This window comes from Fusarium phalaenopsidis (assembly GCF_050370095.1).
Source record: "Fusarium phalaenopsidis strain FUZ10S chromosome Unknown contig_32274, whole genome shotgun sequence".
Lineage (NCBI taxonomy): Eukaryota > Fungi > Ascomycota > Sordariomycetes > Hypocreales > Nectriaceae > Fusarium > Fusarium phalaenopsidis.
Genome location: NW_028145419.1, coordinates 562,046 through 579,498, shown reverse-complemented (window position 1 = coordinate 579,498; position 17,453 = coordinate 562,046). Strand labels below are relative to the sequence as shown.

The following is a 17,453-nucleotide window of genomic DNA, read 5'->3' as shown; positions in this document are numbered from 1 at the left end:
TCGCTTCTTGGTGCCATTCCGGCTCCGTGTGATCAACCCCATAGAGTTAAAATTTAGGAAACCAGGGATGGGATGGGAGCCACGAGGTGTAACTCCAGCTTGATCCAGATAAAAGCAGTCGTCGATACGGCCCCATGTCGTGGGGCATCCGGGGGAACAGCAAAGTTGTCCTCCATCCAAGTCGGCATCCAAGATATGTAAGTGCAATACCTGGGCCACAATTATCTGCATGCGCTTACTGAAACTTTTGGCTAATTAGAATATTCCTGATATACCCTATCAGCTAACGAAGTGCAGCTTTCAAGCGCTCACCTTGGAACTTGCTACAGACACCTAATGGATCCCTCACAGACAGATTCGCATTCGACGGACGCTACCAGAGGCATGCCTATCAAGCGATATATAACAGGCCATGATCATGAAATCGGGGAAAGCATTTATGTCGACGCCCCTGAGCTCCATTACTTCCCAGTGCCAGGTTTTGGCACGGCAGCCCGCTCTTATGCAACCGCGAAATTGGCGCCCGACCTAGCAGATGACGAGGATTTGAAGGCGCATCTCTCACATGACTCGGTTGTCGGCCGCACGAGGCAAGAAATAATCGTGCCTCCTACCAAGTTGAACCCTCATACGGGCGAGATGGAACTGGGAGGAGCCAATGTCGTGAACCTAGATCTTGACCCTGGTGCGGTAGGGCACATGCACAGGACCGTGTCTCTGGACATCTCGACCTGCGTGATGGGTGAGGTCTACCACGAACTTGATAGTGGACAAAAGGTTCTACTGAGAGCTGGGGTAAGTTCTATATTTCTCTGCCGACTATAATACTACAAACGAATCTTCTACCTCTCGTTTCAAGTTGCTTTTCACGCTCTGCTTCATAGGCCCTCCACGGTTTGAGGATACCTTGACTAATGAACCCACTACTTCCACAGGACCATATAATCCAGCGTGCAACTATGCACAGGTGGATCAACGCCTCCAATGAGCACCGCGCTCGGGTGATCGCAGTTCTCCTTCCCTGCCCACCTTTCAAACTCAAGGATCAATACGTGGAAGAGGAGCACAGATTCATTCAACATTAGTTTACCTCTTAGCGTTATATTCCATGGAAAGAAAGATGTATGTAGTACTTTTATGTATAAGGGAGGCCCCATCGGCGTTCCAACGTTCCTTAGGTATTTACAGCGTCACACCAGCGCTTGCACCAAGAAGCACCCACGATTAACAGTCAGTAATTTTCGGCTGTTGACTTTAATACCGTCATTTGTTGGTAATTGTCTCCCTTGCTCTTGTGGCTGGGGCTGTCTTCTCGAGACGTGTCATACCCAAGCAGCACGATCCAATTTGACCTCTCGCACTACAGTTAATAAGAACCAGCCGCTTCTTCTAGCTTGCTTGAAAACGGGTTCTCCTTCTCTTTCTTCCCTCGCTGATGCTACCAGTACCAGCCACCACATAAGCGCCAAGAGACTACCAGCAACCTTCCCTGCTGGGGTCTTCTGATCAACTACCAAAGGGCGCTTTTCGTTATGGAGGAGGCTGCCACCATGACATCCATCAGCTCTCCAGTGACACAACCACCCTCCAACACCACGCCCCGTCCGACGAACCTCCTCACTCTCCCCTATGAGCTCCGGCGTGGAATCTTCTGCTACTACTTCACGGCGGAAGGCGGATATGTCTTTAACGCCGAATCGGAACAGCTCACAACCGCCGATGGGAGCCTCATTGAACTCTCACTGATGTATACCTGCCGATCCATCGCCGACGAGACAAAAGATTAACCCTTGACACTCAATTCGGTCACATTCTCTACCATGCTCCGCGACGATCTATGTTCATGGGCTGCTCGTTTCGAGTACCTATCCATCTTCCAATGCCTACTACAGTCAGACCTCTTGGTGCATCTGAGAGACTACATCACCCCCGAGATCTATTCTCAAATTACACTAAAATTTCCTCGATTCGCGCCACATCTTGAAAAGACCGTGAGACTTTACGACGAGATCTATAGGGATCATGCCGCCACAGAACGCATATTTGCGAGCAGCGCAGTAGCCTTTTAGGATGATCTTACCAAGGGCCGCATGCTCTCTTGTAGCCTGATGCGTTCCAGCTTTGATCACATCAGGCTTTCAAAGTAGCCATACGCTTCGCTGATGTTCAAGGAGGCTATCGCGTACAGTCTTCAGCTTGTGAAGCGGCAATGAGAGGAACGATTCGCCGAGCTGATCAACCATATGTTTCCGCATTGGACTGGTTCCCAGTCACCATACGATCTTGAGAACATCTGGTTAAAGCCGTGGGCTATGCCGGACTCCTCCGTGCTCAGAAGGATAGGACAGCTGTTCGGAGACGGCGCCGCATGGCAACAACTCGAGGACTGGTATCCAGGGTGTACAACCAGCGACATGGATTCTGAGGCCGAGGATCAAGAGGCCAGCTGGCTCTTTCGTGAAAAATTTCGCTTTTCAGTGGCGTCTGTAGCCATCTGGTTCCTCGAGCGTCTCCCGAATGAAACGCGACGGCAATTTAGGAACGTGATATTGCGCAAGGATCACGTCTCGATGCATAGCCCAGAATGCCACGCCCATGGGCTCATTCCATTCTGCAAAGAGAATCCACGCCTTCACATCGAGCGGCGCATTAGTCTCTTTCAGAATGCATTTCACCATGTGCCAGGCCTGACACGCCTGACTCGTCTGGTAGAAAAAACCCACGACGAGGATATCCCGCTCAAGACCCGTTGGATTACTCGAAACCTATGCGGCTGGTTATTGGAGACATTGGCCGCTGTGGATGCTAGAATGCCAGAAACCTCTTTCACACTAGTTCTTGACGGAGATCCTGACATTAATACGTGCTCCGATATTTTCCAGCAGGTCGTTCATCGAGATATTGCCTGCGAGAGGGCGTATCAAAAACGCCAGGCTGAAGACGGCTCTCCGACTCACGGCCGCTACCCCGTATGTGAATTCGTGCAGGAGGGACTCCCAGAAGCCATTGACCACTTGCTCCACCAGGCCTCGATCCTGCGTTGCAACTTTCACCCCGGCGAGTCCTGGGACCCTGATAAACTAGCTGAGGAGCTCTCATCTATACCTCTAGATTGTTGGAAAGATCATGACTCTTGCGCCAAGCCGAAAGTTATTTATCTATCTCCTTGCCTGCCTGAATGGCGTGAGCTACTACTTGAGAGCTTTTATCAAAGCCTAGTTAGTTAGGGAAAAAACATTACATAAGATAGTAGCCCGGCCTTACCAGACAAGTCCTATAACCCTATAATCTATGACAACCATTGGTCTAGCTACTGATGGTATTTTCTATATTAATCGTGCGTCCTGAGCTCAGTTTAGCACGCATATGTAGCCAGGGCCGCGGGCGTACGCGATATCGATAGAAGAGCGGTGATCTCAAGGGAGTAATCCTTTAGATTAGTAAGTATGGCCTTCTGGCTCAGTTAACCCATCGAGGATCGGGTTTTAACTATAATAAAGAACACATTACCAACGCATCATAGTATCATATCCTAATGCTAGGTGACTTGATACGAATCTTGGGTTAACAAAGCATTTGGGTTCTTCCATTAAGCATGTCTCAAGCACAAAGACTTGCTCTACTTTCCTAGACTCGCTAGCCCAAACGGCGAACTAATAACACACGACGCGACAGCAGTCAGAATCCTCTCAGAACGAAGACTTGGGTCCGAACATTTAAAGAGAAATGGTCCAATGGCGGCCCTTTAGTTCTCTTAGGGCTCAAGGGCTATCCCATATATAATAATCATATCCTCAAAAATCACACTAGCAAACTAGACTTGATGTCATGGGAGAGCATAGCTATAAAATGCCCCTTACCTCCTCTCTCTCTTCCTAGGTCTAATATAGTCTATTTAGATATACTATATGATTTTAATAGCTATATGCTTTATAGAGGCTTAAAGGATAGTTTAAGTAATTATCGATGTGGTAGCTTTCAGTATAGGTTTTTCTTCCTACCTAGCGGTATAGCTAAGGAATACTATGCGCACTATAGTGGCGAGATAGAGGCTTGAGATATACTTTGACGCTAGTTCCGTAAGTTTAAGAGATCTTTAAAACTTAAGAAGCAGGAAAGAAATGAATAAGAGGAGAATCTTTTGGGCGAAGAGTCTCCTCTTGATTAAGACACTCTGTGAGGCTGGGACTCCACTTCTGGTTAAGACAACACTGTAGACAGTCACCTTCCTGGCCTATTCTGTCTATTACACGATGATGGCTGTTACTTTGTTGGCTGCCGCGGCTATTTCTTTATCTATACCGACACGGAAATTGAAATACTGGGTGCTTAGATGGAGATGAGGAAGTGTGTATTCTGGGAGCAAGAGGCCAGTCAAGCCACGAGTGATGATCTGGAGCTGGGCGGGGAGTCCTGGTGATGTTAGGAATACGATCGATTTCTTGCTATAATAAAAACTACAGTATAGATGAAAAGATGCAAACAAGTGTATCCCTAGGTATATAGAAGAGTAAAGAACAAAAGGGAAATCTCTTATCTAATCTTATCTCGATCATTTAGTTATCAGGAGCGCTGAGTCAGTGCTCTGGACCAATAGCGGAGGACCATTAAACTGCCACAAATGCCTCAGATCGAGACTCACTGCCCCTGAGTATGTTATACAAACTTCGCTTGCCAGTCTCTTCGCTCTTCCGACTTGGATTTTCATATACGCAGAATCTCCCGCGCTGTGAGATACGAGCCTCGTCCCGCTCCTTCAACACTAGCATGACCTCGCCGATCAGGACCTTCCTCGCCTTTCAGCGAGATGGAAAGCTTTCTACTCTTCAGACCAGGGTAGTGGCGGTGCAATCCTATGGTGATCTTGAGCAAGATAACCAAGATCTTTTCAAGCAAGGCACTGAGCATGATTACGCCGTCATCACAGACCAAACCATCTTTCACCCCCAAGGCGGGGGCCAACCTTCAGATGTCGGCAAGATGACGGATCAAGGCGGCGTATCTTTTACCGTCGCGGCGGCTCGAATGGATGCAACAGGCAACGGTCAAGTCTTGCACTTTGGACGATTCAACTCCCCGGATGGCACTTTTAGTCAAGGTCACGATGTGAACCAGGAGATCGACCTTGAACTACGCCTCCTCTTTTCACGATATCATACCGCTGGTCACGTCCTCGGCTCGGCAGTCAACCACCTCCTGAAGGACAAGATCGAGAATTTTGACGAGCTGAAAGCCTCCCACTTTCCCGATTCCGCATCCTGCGAGTTCCAGGGACTCATTGAAGGAAAATGGAAAGACGCCATTCAGCAAAAGGTGGACGAGTTCATCGCGGCAAAGATGCCCGTTGAGATCCACTGGTGGGACGAACAGGACTTCCGCGACAATGGATTGGAACGTCTGACGCCTGACGCGAGCTTCGTAGCTCCTGGGGAGAAGTTCCGCGTCGTCAAGATTGTCGGGGCAGAAGTGTACCCCTGTGGAGGAACCCATGTTGACACAACCGACTTGTGCGGCGAGACCAAGGTTAAGAAGATATCGAGAAGCAAAGGCAAGTCAAAAGTTAGCTACTTGTTGCCGTAATCTCGAGAGAGTTAGACGAATTCGACCTGGTTTGTCCGCGGTAGGAGAGATAACTATATATAACTAGTGGGTTCTCATTATACAATCTCAACCAGTTGCGTTTCCATGTGTGCCGTCGACAATGGCATCTGCCAATTCGGCACCTCTCCCAGCCGTAGCTTCCACCAGGAGCATACCCAAGCGACGGAACCTTGCTTTAGCTACTTCACCAGTTAATCTCAAATGGAGCAAAAACCATGGCTTGGAGTCTTGGCTGGAGCTAGCTGGTACAGTAGAGCCACAGGACATCAAAATATACCTATCATTACCTTGAGGGGCATCTTTCGTTTGGTCACTTGAATCAGGGTAGTAGGTGCATTTGGACACCAAATGGTTGGTGCCATCATTCTGCAATAACCTGAGCAAACCCCAGTATACGGGGCCTCGTAAGACCAGTGTTCCCCGAGAGCGGTTCCCGAAAGGGCTCTCGACACTTGCAGCCTCATACGCCGTAGTGACAATGCTAGCATAGTGATGGGTTGGCTCTACCGTCTGGCTTGTAATCTGCACAGGCTTGCCGCAGCCAGCCTACGGCTAGGAGGGTATAATGATGGGGAGTCGCCGGATGTATCCAGGGAGACGGCTTGCTCTGCTGTCATCTTCTCATCGACAAACCATTTCAGGTCTTCCAGGAGATTCCCCTTCCCTATGAGAATGCGGTTTCAAAGGCCACAGGTGATCCGGTGTATCCTGATATAGGCTGTTGATGGTAAACCGTGTCCAGATACTTGGGTAAAGGTCCATCCTGGCGTAGAAATCTACAAACTCTCGTCGCCCAGTCGATCCAGCGAGTCACATAACTCGGTTTGGTTGTCCACTTGAACATCTCGAGACTCGCTACGTGTACGACCTTTGCTATCTTTTGCCCATAGAAGGATCTCGCTTCTGTCCAGACACTGCAAGGACATGCGTTCAAACATTAGGGGGGACTCCCATTTGACCTGCATGATAGGATGGAAGATCTGAAGCGTGGCACCAGTTACCGCGCGTCCATGGCATCGAGCAGCTTGGGCTGCAGACATTGCTTCCACCTTGGGCCCGGAGTCGGGGTAACTGTTGAAGGCTCCAGAGCAATAGAAGCACTCTTCGGTCTGAGGTGAGAAGAGGCGCGAGTACAACGCTGAGAAAATAGAGGCAGCGCGAATTTTCGCACAACCCAGGAGTTGCATCCATCCGGGCTGTGCATCGCTAGGACACGTCGTAGTGGTTGCCATCCTGGTTCAAGCAGCATGGATGACCTATGAGAAGCATCCCACAAGCAACCCGGCCCGTATTAAGGCAACACGCTCAGTTCCTAGCAGAATAGTTGAGAGCATAGAGAAATGGCGTTAATGAGGCTTGCCAAGATACACTATCTGTCTGACTTGCATCCACGTGAACAAGGCTGCAGGTATGCCCTTTTGCCCCTGGCCAATCCAACCTATCTTGTAATGTCTGGGCTTACCCTATACATCTACCCATGACCTTGCATTTGCAGTCCAGCCTCCTTGATCAGCGTTGCAATTAACAAGTGAATTACATCTGTGCTAACAGCCATTTCAAGCCGCTGCTTTGGGCGTGAAACTCCAGTCTCTCTTTGTCAGCGTTATAAAGCGCACTGGGGCTTCACTCTGTCTAGACGATAATGCACACTGCCACACCAAGAAAAACTCTGCTGCTGTGCCATCCATCCTCTGCCAGCATGGCAGAGCTAGTGCTGCAGCGTCCGAGACACGCAGCGGAACCGCTGCTACCTGCTAAATGTAGATGGATGGCAACCCTCTGCAGATTGTGCAACCCAGCCCCGAGGTGGAGACTTGACAACAAACCCACAGGCATCATATCACCTCCCAGCACGCAACTTGGAAGATTTGTGCGCCTTTGACATGTGACGGACTCGTTTTGACCAGGGAGTAGAGATTTCTCCACTGCAGTGCACTCACTTGAAACGCTAAGAGGAATATCCAAGCCTTGTTGCCCACTAAACTGAGTATGCATGCACCTTTCAGCTGGTCCTCTCAGCTAGCAACTTGGGTGCTACCCCCCTGTTTCTTCCTTCTCTTTTCCTTTCTCTTTCTTTAGTATCATGAATGCGGTGCCACCCGCGCGGTTAACTCTTCCGTCGAGACCGAGCCCACCAATCAATACCCTTGAAGCCTTTATCAGACCCATATAGTCCCGGCAACTTAGCTACGCTCCGCATGCAGGGCAGGGCAAGTTAGATCGTTCTAGACGCATTGACAAGTCTCACGTAATTGATTCCAAGTTGAAGAATGCCTGAGGTTCATCCATGTTACCCTGCAATCAAGCGGAGCTTGAACCAGTAAGCGCTACTCGTCACCAACAAAGGCACGTGCTAGAATTGTCTGTCGTACGTGTACCATCGGGTGTGATTGTGCTAAATTTGTCTTTCATGCGTTTAATTTATTGTCTGCAAGGTATCCAGCAACTCTGCTGTTGCTTTGACCTGCACCTCTCATCCCCAGTCGAACCTCTCTTCCAACCGCATCCATGTCTGTCACTGTGATACTGGCAGTCGTTGTCCTTCCCTTGATATTTCTCTTGAAGATTCTTTTCGACTATGCCCAAAGTTCAGTCTCTTCTCATCCTGGCCCATGGTACACACGCTTCACAGACATTCCCTTCCTCTATGCCCGACTGGTCGGGACGAGCCGTCATTATCTGCAACGGCTCCACAAGATCTATGGCTCTGTCGTGAGGGTTGGGCCTAAGGACGTTTCTGTCAACAGCATTGATGGCTACTACAGAATCCATGGTGTTGGTAGCCACTGCACCAAAACACCCGTCTTTGACAAGATTCGCTTCAGCCACTCGCCTATGCTGTTCACCATGCGAGATCCTCAAGCGCATGCTCAACGAAAACGCATCCTGGGTCGAAGTCTTACCGCCGTGCGGGCTGACCAAGAGACGACAATCCGGCGGCTAGTTGAGCTGGCTATTTCTCAGATCAAGACCGAGGCGGAAGATGGCAGAGTCGATGTCTACAAGTGGTGGCGATGCCTCGCGGTCGATGTCATGACTGAAATGGCATTTGGACAGTCCTTTGACTTGCTAGAATCAGGCGGGCAAGACTCGCCAGTCTTCAAAGCCCTGGAGAAGGTCAACATGAAGGTCATGCTACAGGCCATTCTACCCGAGGTCCTTATGTTACCTCTCAGGTGGTCTCCCATCGCCTGGGTCAGGGATGTAGTGTGCTGCACAGAGGTCATGTTTGGTCCTGTGATGGCTGCCCTCGGCGAATTGCGGCATTCACCAAAGTGCACCACCACAATGCTCGGCCGTATTCTAAGTGAAGACAACAGCAAGAGCCGGCGGGCAGCCTTGGATGACGACGAGATGGGATCGGAGGCTGCTATGATGATAGTAGCAGGCTCCGACAGCACAGCAGCCACGTTGACATATGCTGTCTGGGAGGTTCTCCGACATCCCATCTTGAGACAGCAGGTTGAAGATGAAGTGGCAGCACTCCCCCCTGGCTTTACAGCCAAAGAAGTTGAGGCTCTGCCACTGTTGAGCAATGTTCTTGAAGAGGTGTTAAGACTATACAACCCTACGGGAGCTCCCGTCGAGAGGTTGGTGCCCCTAGGCGGCATCTCTGTCGACGGGTGGGATATCCCTGGAGGCACTACAGTGTACACCCAGTCTTGGCTTTTATCTCGCCTAGAAGGGGTGTTTCCCCAGCCAGAGAAGTAAGTGCTCGATCCACATGACGATCAACAATGGCTAACTCGGAGTACACAGATTTGACGCAAACCGGTTTGCCAATCCAACTCCAGAATTAAAGAGAGCCCATGTTCCTTTTAGTATTGGATCTAGGAGTTGTCTCGGTATGAATCTAGCCCGGATGGAAATTCGTCTTGCACTCGCCCTGTTCTTCCGGGAGTGTAGGGGCGCACGGCTGCATCACAGCATGACGGATGACATGATGACACAAGTGGGCGAGTTTTTTATAGTACCGAAAGCAGGTAGATGTGATATCAGCGTTCCATAAATAAGACATGGTAGAGATATTGATCGATAGACTAAGGCAACCTCAGAGCTTTAATGAAAGAACATTGTGTACGCCGACGGGCAGGAGTAATTTTTGACTAGTTATTTTGAATATTTTCCACGTTGAAGCCCAGCCCTTGATGGGTTAACTGAGCCAGAAGATCGAATATTTCCCATACTTGAAGTATTACAAGTGTCAAAACGAGTGATTATTGACTTGTGGGGAGCTACTAAAGACTTATTTCTTTTGAAGTTCGCGACATTCTCAACAAGGAATGAAGTAGCTCAAGTGCGAAAAGTGGAAGAAATGACCACAAGTATTCTAGTGATAATGACTGCTACAACACTATAGAATCCCAACGTTCCCATACCTAGTATGTGAATCTTAGATGGCCTTCACCTCGTGGACAGTAGATAACCTCCGTTTCATCAGCATCAATACACCTTGGCTTTGTTCTTTGGGCCTAGCACGGGACCTTGTATCCCTCCATGAACCCATTGAAGGGTAGATGACGATGCTGTCAGCAGACCAGCCGAGAGAACAAAGATCAAGCTACGCTCAATAGCCGAAAACTGATCAAAGAGTGGGTAAGGATACCTGCTTGTGTATTAGTGACAAACGAGTAAGTATCCATGCCTCGTAAACTCACCACCCATTTCGCTGGAAGCACAGCTCAATCCAGCACCAATACACCAAAGCCAATGCAACACTCAGAGGCATCATGCCGCGAGCTGTGATCTTCCATGCCGGACTCAAAATGACAAAATCGAGCGACAGTAATACTGCTGGCGCGAGGTGGAATCCAATGTCGAGCAGAGGGTCGATGTCGAGCGCTCCTGGCATGAGTAAGGATGAGTCGTATACTCTTATCGACCAGTAAAGCACAGAGATGACGACCTCGAGAGGTGTTGCCAGGATCGACATGGTATTCTTGGCGTCAAAAAAGACATCGCCAAGTGTAAGGTCTGCAAGGACGCCAAAGGTGAATGCCAGCAGAGACGTAGCGAGGCCGACGACAGTGAGGAGCTGAAAGTACCACCCGAATGCATCCGTAAAGATTGTCTTCCAGGTTGTGAGAAGGTAGAAGCTGTAAATGAAGGATGCAACGCCAAAAGCGTGGAAAAGCGCTGCGGGAAAGCGGGAAGGCTGTCCCTTCGGTTGTCCTGTAGCTAAGGCCATCACAGCAACAAACTGAGAACAATATTTCAAGATACAGAGTGTTTTAGCTGGCGACGGGTTCCCCTTGTAGCCCAAGAGCAAGGGAAAAAATACTGCCTGCCATGTGGTGGTAGTGACATGGTCCCTTATACCTGCGCTATTTCTGCAAGGTGGATTCCTACCAGGGGAGTGAGACAGCATGAGCCGCTGCGCCACGTCTGACCAGCACTAGACACGTACGTTCGGCGCTTAGAGAAAGATGGAACCTGCCCGAGGGGTCCAAGCAGGATATTACTCCGTTTAGTGCTGATAGCAGTGGAGATGAAGATATGGTTTGCTTTGTATTTGAACTTTGCGTCTTTTCATTATGCCAACGCTTGCGCAAGCAGGTACCCAACTTAACTCTTCTCTGCGAGCTGATACGACCTTCGGTCAACATCTTTCCAGACCGATCGGTTATCTATTGCACTCTTGAACCTTCTCGCCCTCTCTAACCATTTCAACCCTATCTCGTAGTCCAAGGAGCCAAGACCAGCTTCCTTGATGCTATTCCTCTCCGGGCAAGGTTCCGATGCAGCCCAAACGATTGCCATAGTCTGGGGCATCACGCCCGCCGCCAACGGGCCGAACTTGAATCCCTGTTGTGATGCACTGACAATCTCATTGCAGAAAGACTTCATCTCACTCATAAGAAGCTCTGTGCATCCTTCCACTTGCCGTAATAATCGATTGAGCAGTGCACCAGCAGCAAGCATCGTAGTATAGGGTCCAAGAGTCTGCATGTCTCTTTGTGGTACTTGAATCGGATCTTCCGGTGACAGCCCTTGGGCTCCTTCTCCGTATTTTGTACTCGACGTAGTGGGCTCAGCCTGCCCGCTCTCCTTCACACTAAGCTTTTCAAGCTCATCCTTCAGCAATCTGTAAGCTTGCGATATTTGAGTGTAGTATTTATGCGGATTGCTATTGAACCGAGGCATCTGGGCATACGCCATCATGGCGATGGAGTCGCAAACCGTCACCTGACCGTTTCTGTTACCAGCGCACCACGCGATAAGTTCGTAGAACCAAGGCTCGGGCTTCAGGTCTGGATTATACGCCATTTCAAAAGTCTGCTGGCTATTAACAGAGGTTTTTAGGAGGGTCAGCCTACTCACTATGGTGGGCAAATAACAGACCAACATGCTTATGTGGAATTCCTGTAACCAGCCCTCCATAAAAGCGTTGCGAAGAATTGCTAAAAGCATGGCCATATGTTGCGTAGCAGGTACAGCCGGACCCCAAAGAAGCTCCTATCCCGATTTCAGTCAACTGAGGTAGATCTCATAGTAACTAAGCCAAGTCTCACCTGACAAGCCATAATTAGATAGATTGCACATGCTGTATTTACTGAATAAGCCTGCGATGGGTCTTGAAGCATATTCCGCACTGCCCGTAACGCCGTTCCGTGGTGGGAAAGAGCCTGTCTATAAAGTGTTTCACTGTGATTGTGAAGAGATTGATGAGTTTTCACCATTGCAGACGTAGCTATTGCCAAGGTTGGACAGGAAACCAGCCGCTGAGGAAGTTGGCTGAAGAAAACTCCAGAGCAAGCAATGTCGTATGGCAGACCTGGGCTCTCAATAATTGATACCAGCGATTGCGCGATAGACATTGATTTCGATAAAGGATTGCTGCGAATGCTGACTGCCAATGGGTCCTTGACGTGTATAAACTGGCGCACATTAGCCCCGGTGCATCGTATGCCGAGACGGCCACACCTCCCGCAGGAGGGTTGAACCTGGTCGCACTAGCCATGTCGTCAGCTTTGTTCCTGTAGCTAAGAGACATGACTCGCCTTCCTCTTGGCTTGGCGGCACTGGTCGCAACGCTGGATGTGCTTGACGCCCACCATGTTGACATCAATGACAAGTTGACCAATTCAAAACCAGATTAGAGGCGCAGTCAGTTATTCAGTGACCTGTTGGCCCAACATCAGTCACGTGCGATGACTAATGAGCGCAGCGTCCTGCCCGACTTGTCGAGCGGGCTTGGCGGAGGGTGATCCTTCGAGGGAGTGTCCATCACGCAACTCCTACAACGATCGAGGACGATCAACAATGTTGTCTTGCATTAGGAACAGTGGTACAATAAATAGGGGAACTTGGTATTAAAAATCCATATGTAGGTCTCCTTTTATCATACCCAAAATGCGAGACAGGAAGAGTCAAGATTCTGGTGGATGCGGCCAGGGTACCAACCGGGGTCCTGGTGTACCTCTATGCCTACCTAGATAGTATCAACATGATGGAGGATCAAGAGATTTCTCAAAGTTGTTACTTTTATCGAGCAACCTGTATATTTAATAGCCTTTAAGGTTCCTTGCGTTGGACCTTGTGAATGAAATCTGCGGAGAGGGGGTTTTCTTCTAGGCTCGTCAGGTTAGTCGTCAAGCAACCAAGTTCTCAGGGCAACACCACGTGGGCCTTCGCAGGACAAAAAACTGTCGTCTGCATTATTCTAGACCGTATCTAGCAGAAAAGACCTCTTTGATGAGGAAGCTGGTCGGAGTGCTTCATGCAGACGCGTGCTCGACACTGCCTCGAGTGCTGCATGTGCTCCAAGCAGGTCGCACCGGAAAAATGCATACAGTATATACCATTTGAGCAACACGCGTGCCTTACGGGGCTTTTTCAAGGGCCTTGTGTTTCTATTCCCCGCATCTTTCGTTGGCATCTTTCCAATCTCAGCAGGGCTGGTTGTCTCATGCACAAGACTATACAGCTCGTTTTTAGCGATGTGAACCGGATTAGCTTCAAAGACGTCAAGGGTCATCTCCTTATTTATGTATGTATCTCACATAAAACACTCGTTCTGATTGGTGCCTTCATTTAGGCGGTCTTCCTGTGCGAGTTCCACCACCCTGCTTCCACATGGCATATCCCACAGCTGTCGGCAAATAACGCGGCATTTTTATATGACTCGAGTTGGGCTGACCATACCTCCTAGGTAGGGTTGAAAATGGTTGTCTCTCTTATCAAGGTGGTAAGCCGGAAAGGGCATGGATACTATGCTGTGTGACCACCTGTCTGACAACAGATAGGCCCGCGATAGGTCAGCAGATGTAATGTTCATAAGGCAACCACGCGAGATCTTCCATGCCCGCTTATGCTACCTGCAGATCAGGTCCTTACGTAAACCCGAGTCTTGATACACCTTTATTCAGACATCGGTAAGCTTACGCATATGTTGTACAGCCAACCGTTTCACAGCTGTCAGCATTCCAGGGCACGAGACGCCCAGGAAGTGTGATATTAAAGTTTTATCACATCCCTCTGAGGGGCCAAAGCGCAGAATATGCATAATAATGGCCCGAATTCCGCCCCTACCTGTGTCATGAGGGTGTCGTGGATGCACGTTGGATGTGTCAGGTTGCCGAACTGTTCAACATGCCGCGCTCTAATACGAGCCGTAGGGCTTTTTGTCTCTTTCCGTCCCGCACCATCCCGTCTCATGCAGCAGCCATAGCCAATGGATAATGAATGTCTCAGCCCTTCACATACGCCATAGCCAATCAGCAGGCCCATTGACTCCCGTGAATGATCTGCCGGACATCTCAATCTGACTGTCAGCTAGCCTCCCGCTTTCAGCTTTGATCAAAAGTGGGATGAATCTGCAGGCTTACAAACTCTCTCTCAGCTGCAACTACCCGTCGCTTACGACGTCTTGAAAAGCGTATCTCACGCGAGGTAGAATGACGTGCATGCTCCTTTTGGTATTGGGCTGGAGCATTAGAACGCTGCCTCCCCCGTCTGACCCTCGTGCCTCGATGAAGTCTCATCGAACCCCTAAGCATTGTCCAAGATGTCGCTCTTCGCCCGTTTCTGGCATGCTGTTGTAGGCTTGTTCACATGGCTGACTATGTCGCCTGTGTCAGAGTACGGCTTTCATCATCCAGCCCAGCGTCCTCTTGGAGCGCCCCCCACACATACTCATGAACCTGACCATGGTCACTACCCAATCTTCCGGCCCCCAGCAGCAAACCCAGGCGACCATGACTTTGTTTGCGACTACAGTGCAATGGAGGGTTGGTTCCCTTGCTCTATACCCGAGAACAGAGAATGCTGGCTTCGAAATAAAGACGGCCAGGAGTTCAACATTCATACCAACTATGAAAAGTTTGCTCCAATCGGCATTACTCGACACTACACTTTAAACATCACCGATGGGGCATTCAATGCCGACGGCCAACCCTTCAAGACGGCGAAGCTATTCAACGAGTCTTATCCTGGTCCCTGGCTTGAAGCTTGTTGGGGAGATGTAAGCAAGATCCGAATCTCATGTGACGCGAGTTTCAAGCTCACTGTTTAATAGACCCTCAACATCACCGTGATAAACAGCATGAGCGACAATGGCACCAGTATCCACTGGCACGGAATTCGACAGAACCAGACGATGGATATGGACGGTGTCAATGGCATCACCCAGTGTCCCATTGCACCTGGTCAAAACTTCACATACAGCTTCAAGACGACGCAGTACGGAACCTCTTGGTACCATAGTCACTACTCTGTGCAATATGCAGATGGCTTACAAGGTCCACTGGTAAGTAGAAACTTCCACGTGCAGACATTTACTCGTGAATATCGGCTGATGGATTGTACAGACTATCCATGGCCCATCATCTGCTCCCTTTGACGCTTCCAAGCGCCCATTGCTTATGACTGATTGGTGTAAGTGAATACCTGCACAGATGCCAGACTACCTATTCAAGTGCTAACACCAATCAATAAGCTCACAATAGCGCCTTTCAGCTTCTATTCAACCGGAATTGGGGAAACAAGACCATCCTTCTCAACGGTGCAGGAAACGTGTCTCACTACGGGTACACTCCCACACTCAAAGTACCCGACAATTACGTCTTGCATTTCAACAAGACGCCCACGGATAAGCCCACGCGACCAAAGAGATACCTCCTCCGCTTGATCAACACCTCGTTCGACTCGACTTTTGTCTTCTCCATTGACAATCATTGGCTGCAGATCGTAACGGCAGACTTTGTGCCCATCGAACCATACTACAACACGTCCGTCTTGGTCGGCATCGGTCAGCGGTACAATGTCATTGTCGAGGCCAACCCCCTTGCTGGCGATGACAACCCCATCCCAGAAGACGGCAACTTCTGGATCAGAACCTGGATTGCAGACAACTGCGGTATACAACCGGGAGGTTCAGGCTATGAAGAGACTGGCATCCTCCGATATGACAACACGAGCACATCAGACCCGACATCGAGGCCTTGGACCAAAATCAGCAAGGCCTGCTCTGACGAGACATACTCGTCGCTGAGGCCCAAGATACCGTGGTATGTTGGCCCGGCAGCTAACGCCAAGAAGGCAGAGGACCTTGCTGGTGAGCAGTTCAATGTCACCTTTGACAGGACCGCGGGTACAAGGCCAGAGTTTGTGGACTATCCTCTAGCTCTTTTTTCACTGCAAGAATCCGCCGATCCAGACTTCAGACCTCTTCAGATCAACTATTCTGACCCAGTCATGATGCATCTTGACTCACATGTCAACACTTTTCCCCGCAAGTGGGTAGTGATACCCGAAGACTACACCGAAGAGCAATGGGTATAGCTTACCTCTCACAACTCTACACAGCCAACACAGTTTTAACAGTATTCACAGGTCTATCTTGTTTTAACAATGGAGGATAGTAGTATCGCTACAAGGGCTCACCCAGTATGTCAATCTTGATCGCCTCCTTGTTAGGTCATCTAACGTGAAATCTCTTCAGATTCATCTCCACGGGCATGATTTTGCTCTTCTGCAGCAAGAGGAAAATCAAGAGTATCATCCCAGCAGGCTCAACCTCACCCTCGACAACCCTCCCCGCCGGGACGTAGTGCTCCTGCCCACTGGCGGCTTCGTTGTCATCGCCTTCAAGGCCGACAACCCTGGCAGCTGGCTCATGCATTGTCACATAGCTCGACATGCGTCTGAGGGTTTGGCGTTGCAGATTCTGGAGCGCCAGAGTGATGCCAATAAGCTCTTCCCGTCGAACTCCCCTAACATGATTGAGGCGAACAGGGTTTGTGATGATTGGAAGAAGTGGCACGAGGAGCATGAAGACCTTTTCGAGGGCGACTCGGGCATTTAGGGTCAGGCGATTACAGGATCTTCATAGGGTTTCCGCATTCCACCAAGTCCTATCTCTATAGTTAAGAATTGCCTCACCACGGTTAGCCATTCAGGGTAACAGCTCTTCAGAGTAGGTTGCTATCCACACGAATTGAAATGTCAAGTTTGTATTAGATACAAGTTCGTGTCCCTGAGGCACATCAATCTCGGTAATGAATACGAGTCTCGGAAGAATGCCTACCGTGTCGCCTATCACCTTATGCGGGGCATTGTAGCAGCGTGTTGGTAGCCTCCCGTACACTGCTAAAGCGACCTATCCTGTCACTGCATTTTAGGGCAGTCGCAGCCCTGACATCTCGTATATGGACCGAGAATCGCTGGCATAGGCGCGCTTCTAAAAATGCGCTATACAGTCAGCGCAACAGAGCTCAGCGCAAATACAATAGGAGAGAGAGGACAAGGACTCTGCATTGTACCTGACATGTAAGTCCTCTCGTAACACTTAAACTAGAGGTGAAAAACAGGGGCAAGAATCCAGGTCCTTGCGATAACGAGAACGTCGACGC

General features: G+C 49.6%; 5 protein-coding genes across 5 annotated transcripts; 4 read left to right on the top strand and 1 right to left on the bottom strand.

Moving 5' to 3' along the window:
- Positions 1–336: 336 nt before the first annotated feature.
- On the top strand, positions 337–1,085 carry LRP88_00290 (cupin domain-containing protein; the record flags this gene model as incomplete). The annotated part of the gene is made up of 3 exons (XM_083237006.1): positions 337–576; positions 640–795; positions 936–1,085. The coding sequence occupies 3 exons, from the start codon at positions 337–339 to the stop codon at positions 1,083–1,085; spliced, it is 546 nt and encodes a 181-aa protein (XP_083107375.1).
- A 3,682-nt stretch (positions 1,086–4,767) lies between these two features.
- LRP88_00289 (alanine--tRNA ligase) lies at positions 4,768–5,580 on the top strand (the record flags this gene model as incomplete). Its single annotated transcript, XM_083237005.1, has 1 exon — positions 4,768–5,580. One exon carries the CDS (start codon positions 4,768–4,770, stop codon positions 5,578–5,580), a length of 813 nt encoding a protein of 270 aa, XP_083107374.1.
- Positions 5,581–8,109: 2,529 nt separating this feature from the next.
- LRP88_00288 (cytochrome P450) lies at positions 8,110–9,610 on the top strand (the record flags this gene model as incomplete). The annotated part of the gene is made up of 2 exons (XM_083237004.1): positions 8,110–9,308; positions 9,361–9,610. 2 exons carry the CDS (start codon positions 8,110–8,112, stop codon positions 9,608–9,610), a joined length of 1,449 nt encoding a protein of 482 aa, XP_083107373.1.
- A 434-nt stretch (positions 9,611–10,044) lies between these two features.
- LRP88_00287 (uncharacterized protein) lies at positions 10,045–10,789 on the bottom strand (the record flags this gene model as incomplete). The annotated part of the gene is made up of 2 exons (XM_083237003.1): positions 10,045–10,207; positions 10,260–10,789. 2 exons carry the CDS (start codon positions 10,787–10,789, stop codon positions 10,045–10,047), a joined length of 693 nt encoding a protein of 230 aa, XP_083107372.1.
- A 3,819-nt stretch (positions 10,790–14,608) lies between these two features.
- Positions 14,609–16,906, top strand: LRP88_00286 (multicopper oxidase-domain-containing protein; the record flags this gene model as incomplete). Its single annotated transcript, XM_083237002.1, has 6 exons — positions 14,609–15,064; positions 15,119–15,349; positions 15,411–15,477; positions 15,539–16,377; positions 16,435–16,488; positions 16,544–16,906. 6 exons carry the CDS (start codon positions 14,609–14,611, stop codon positions 16,904–16,906), a joined length of 2,010 nt encoding a protein of 669 aa, XP_083107371.1.
- Between the last annotated feature and the right edge of the window lie 547 nt (positions 16,907–17,453).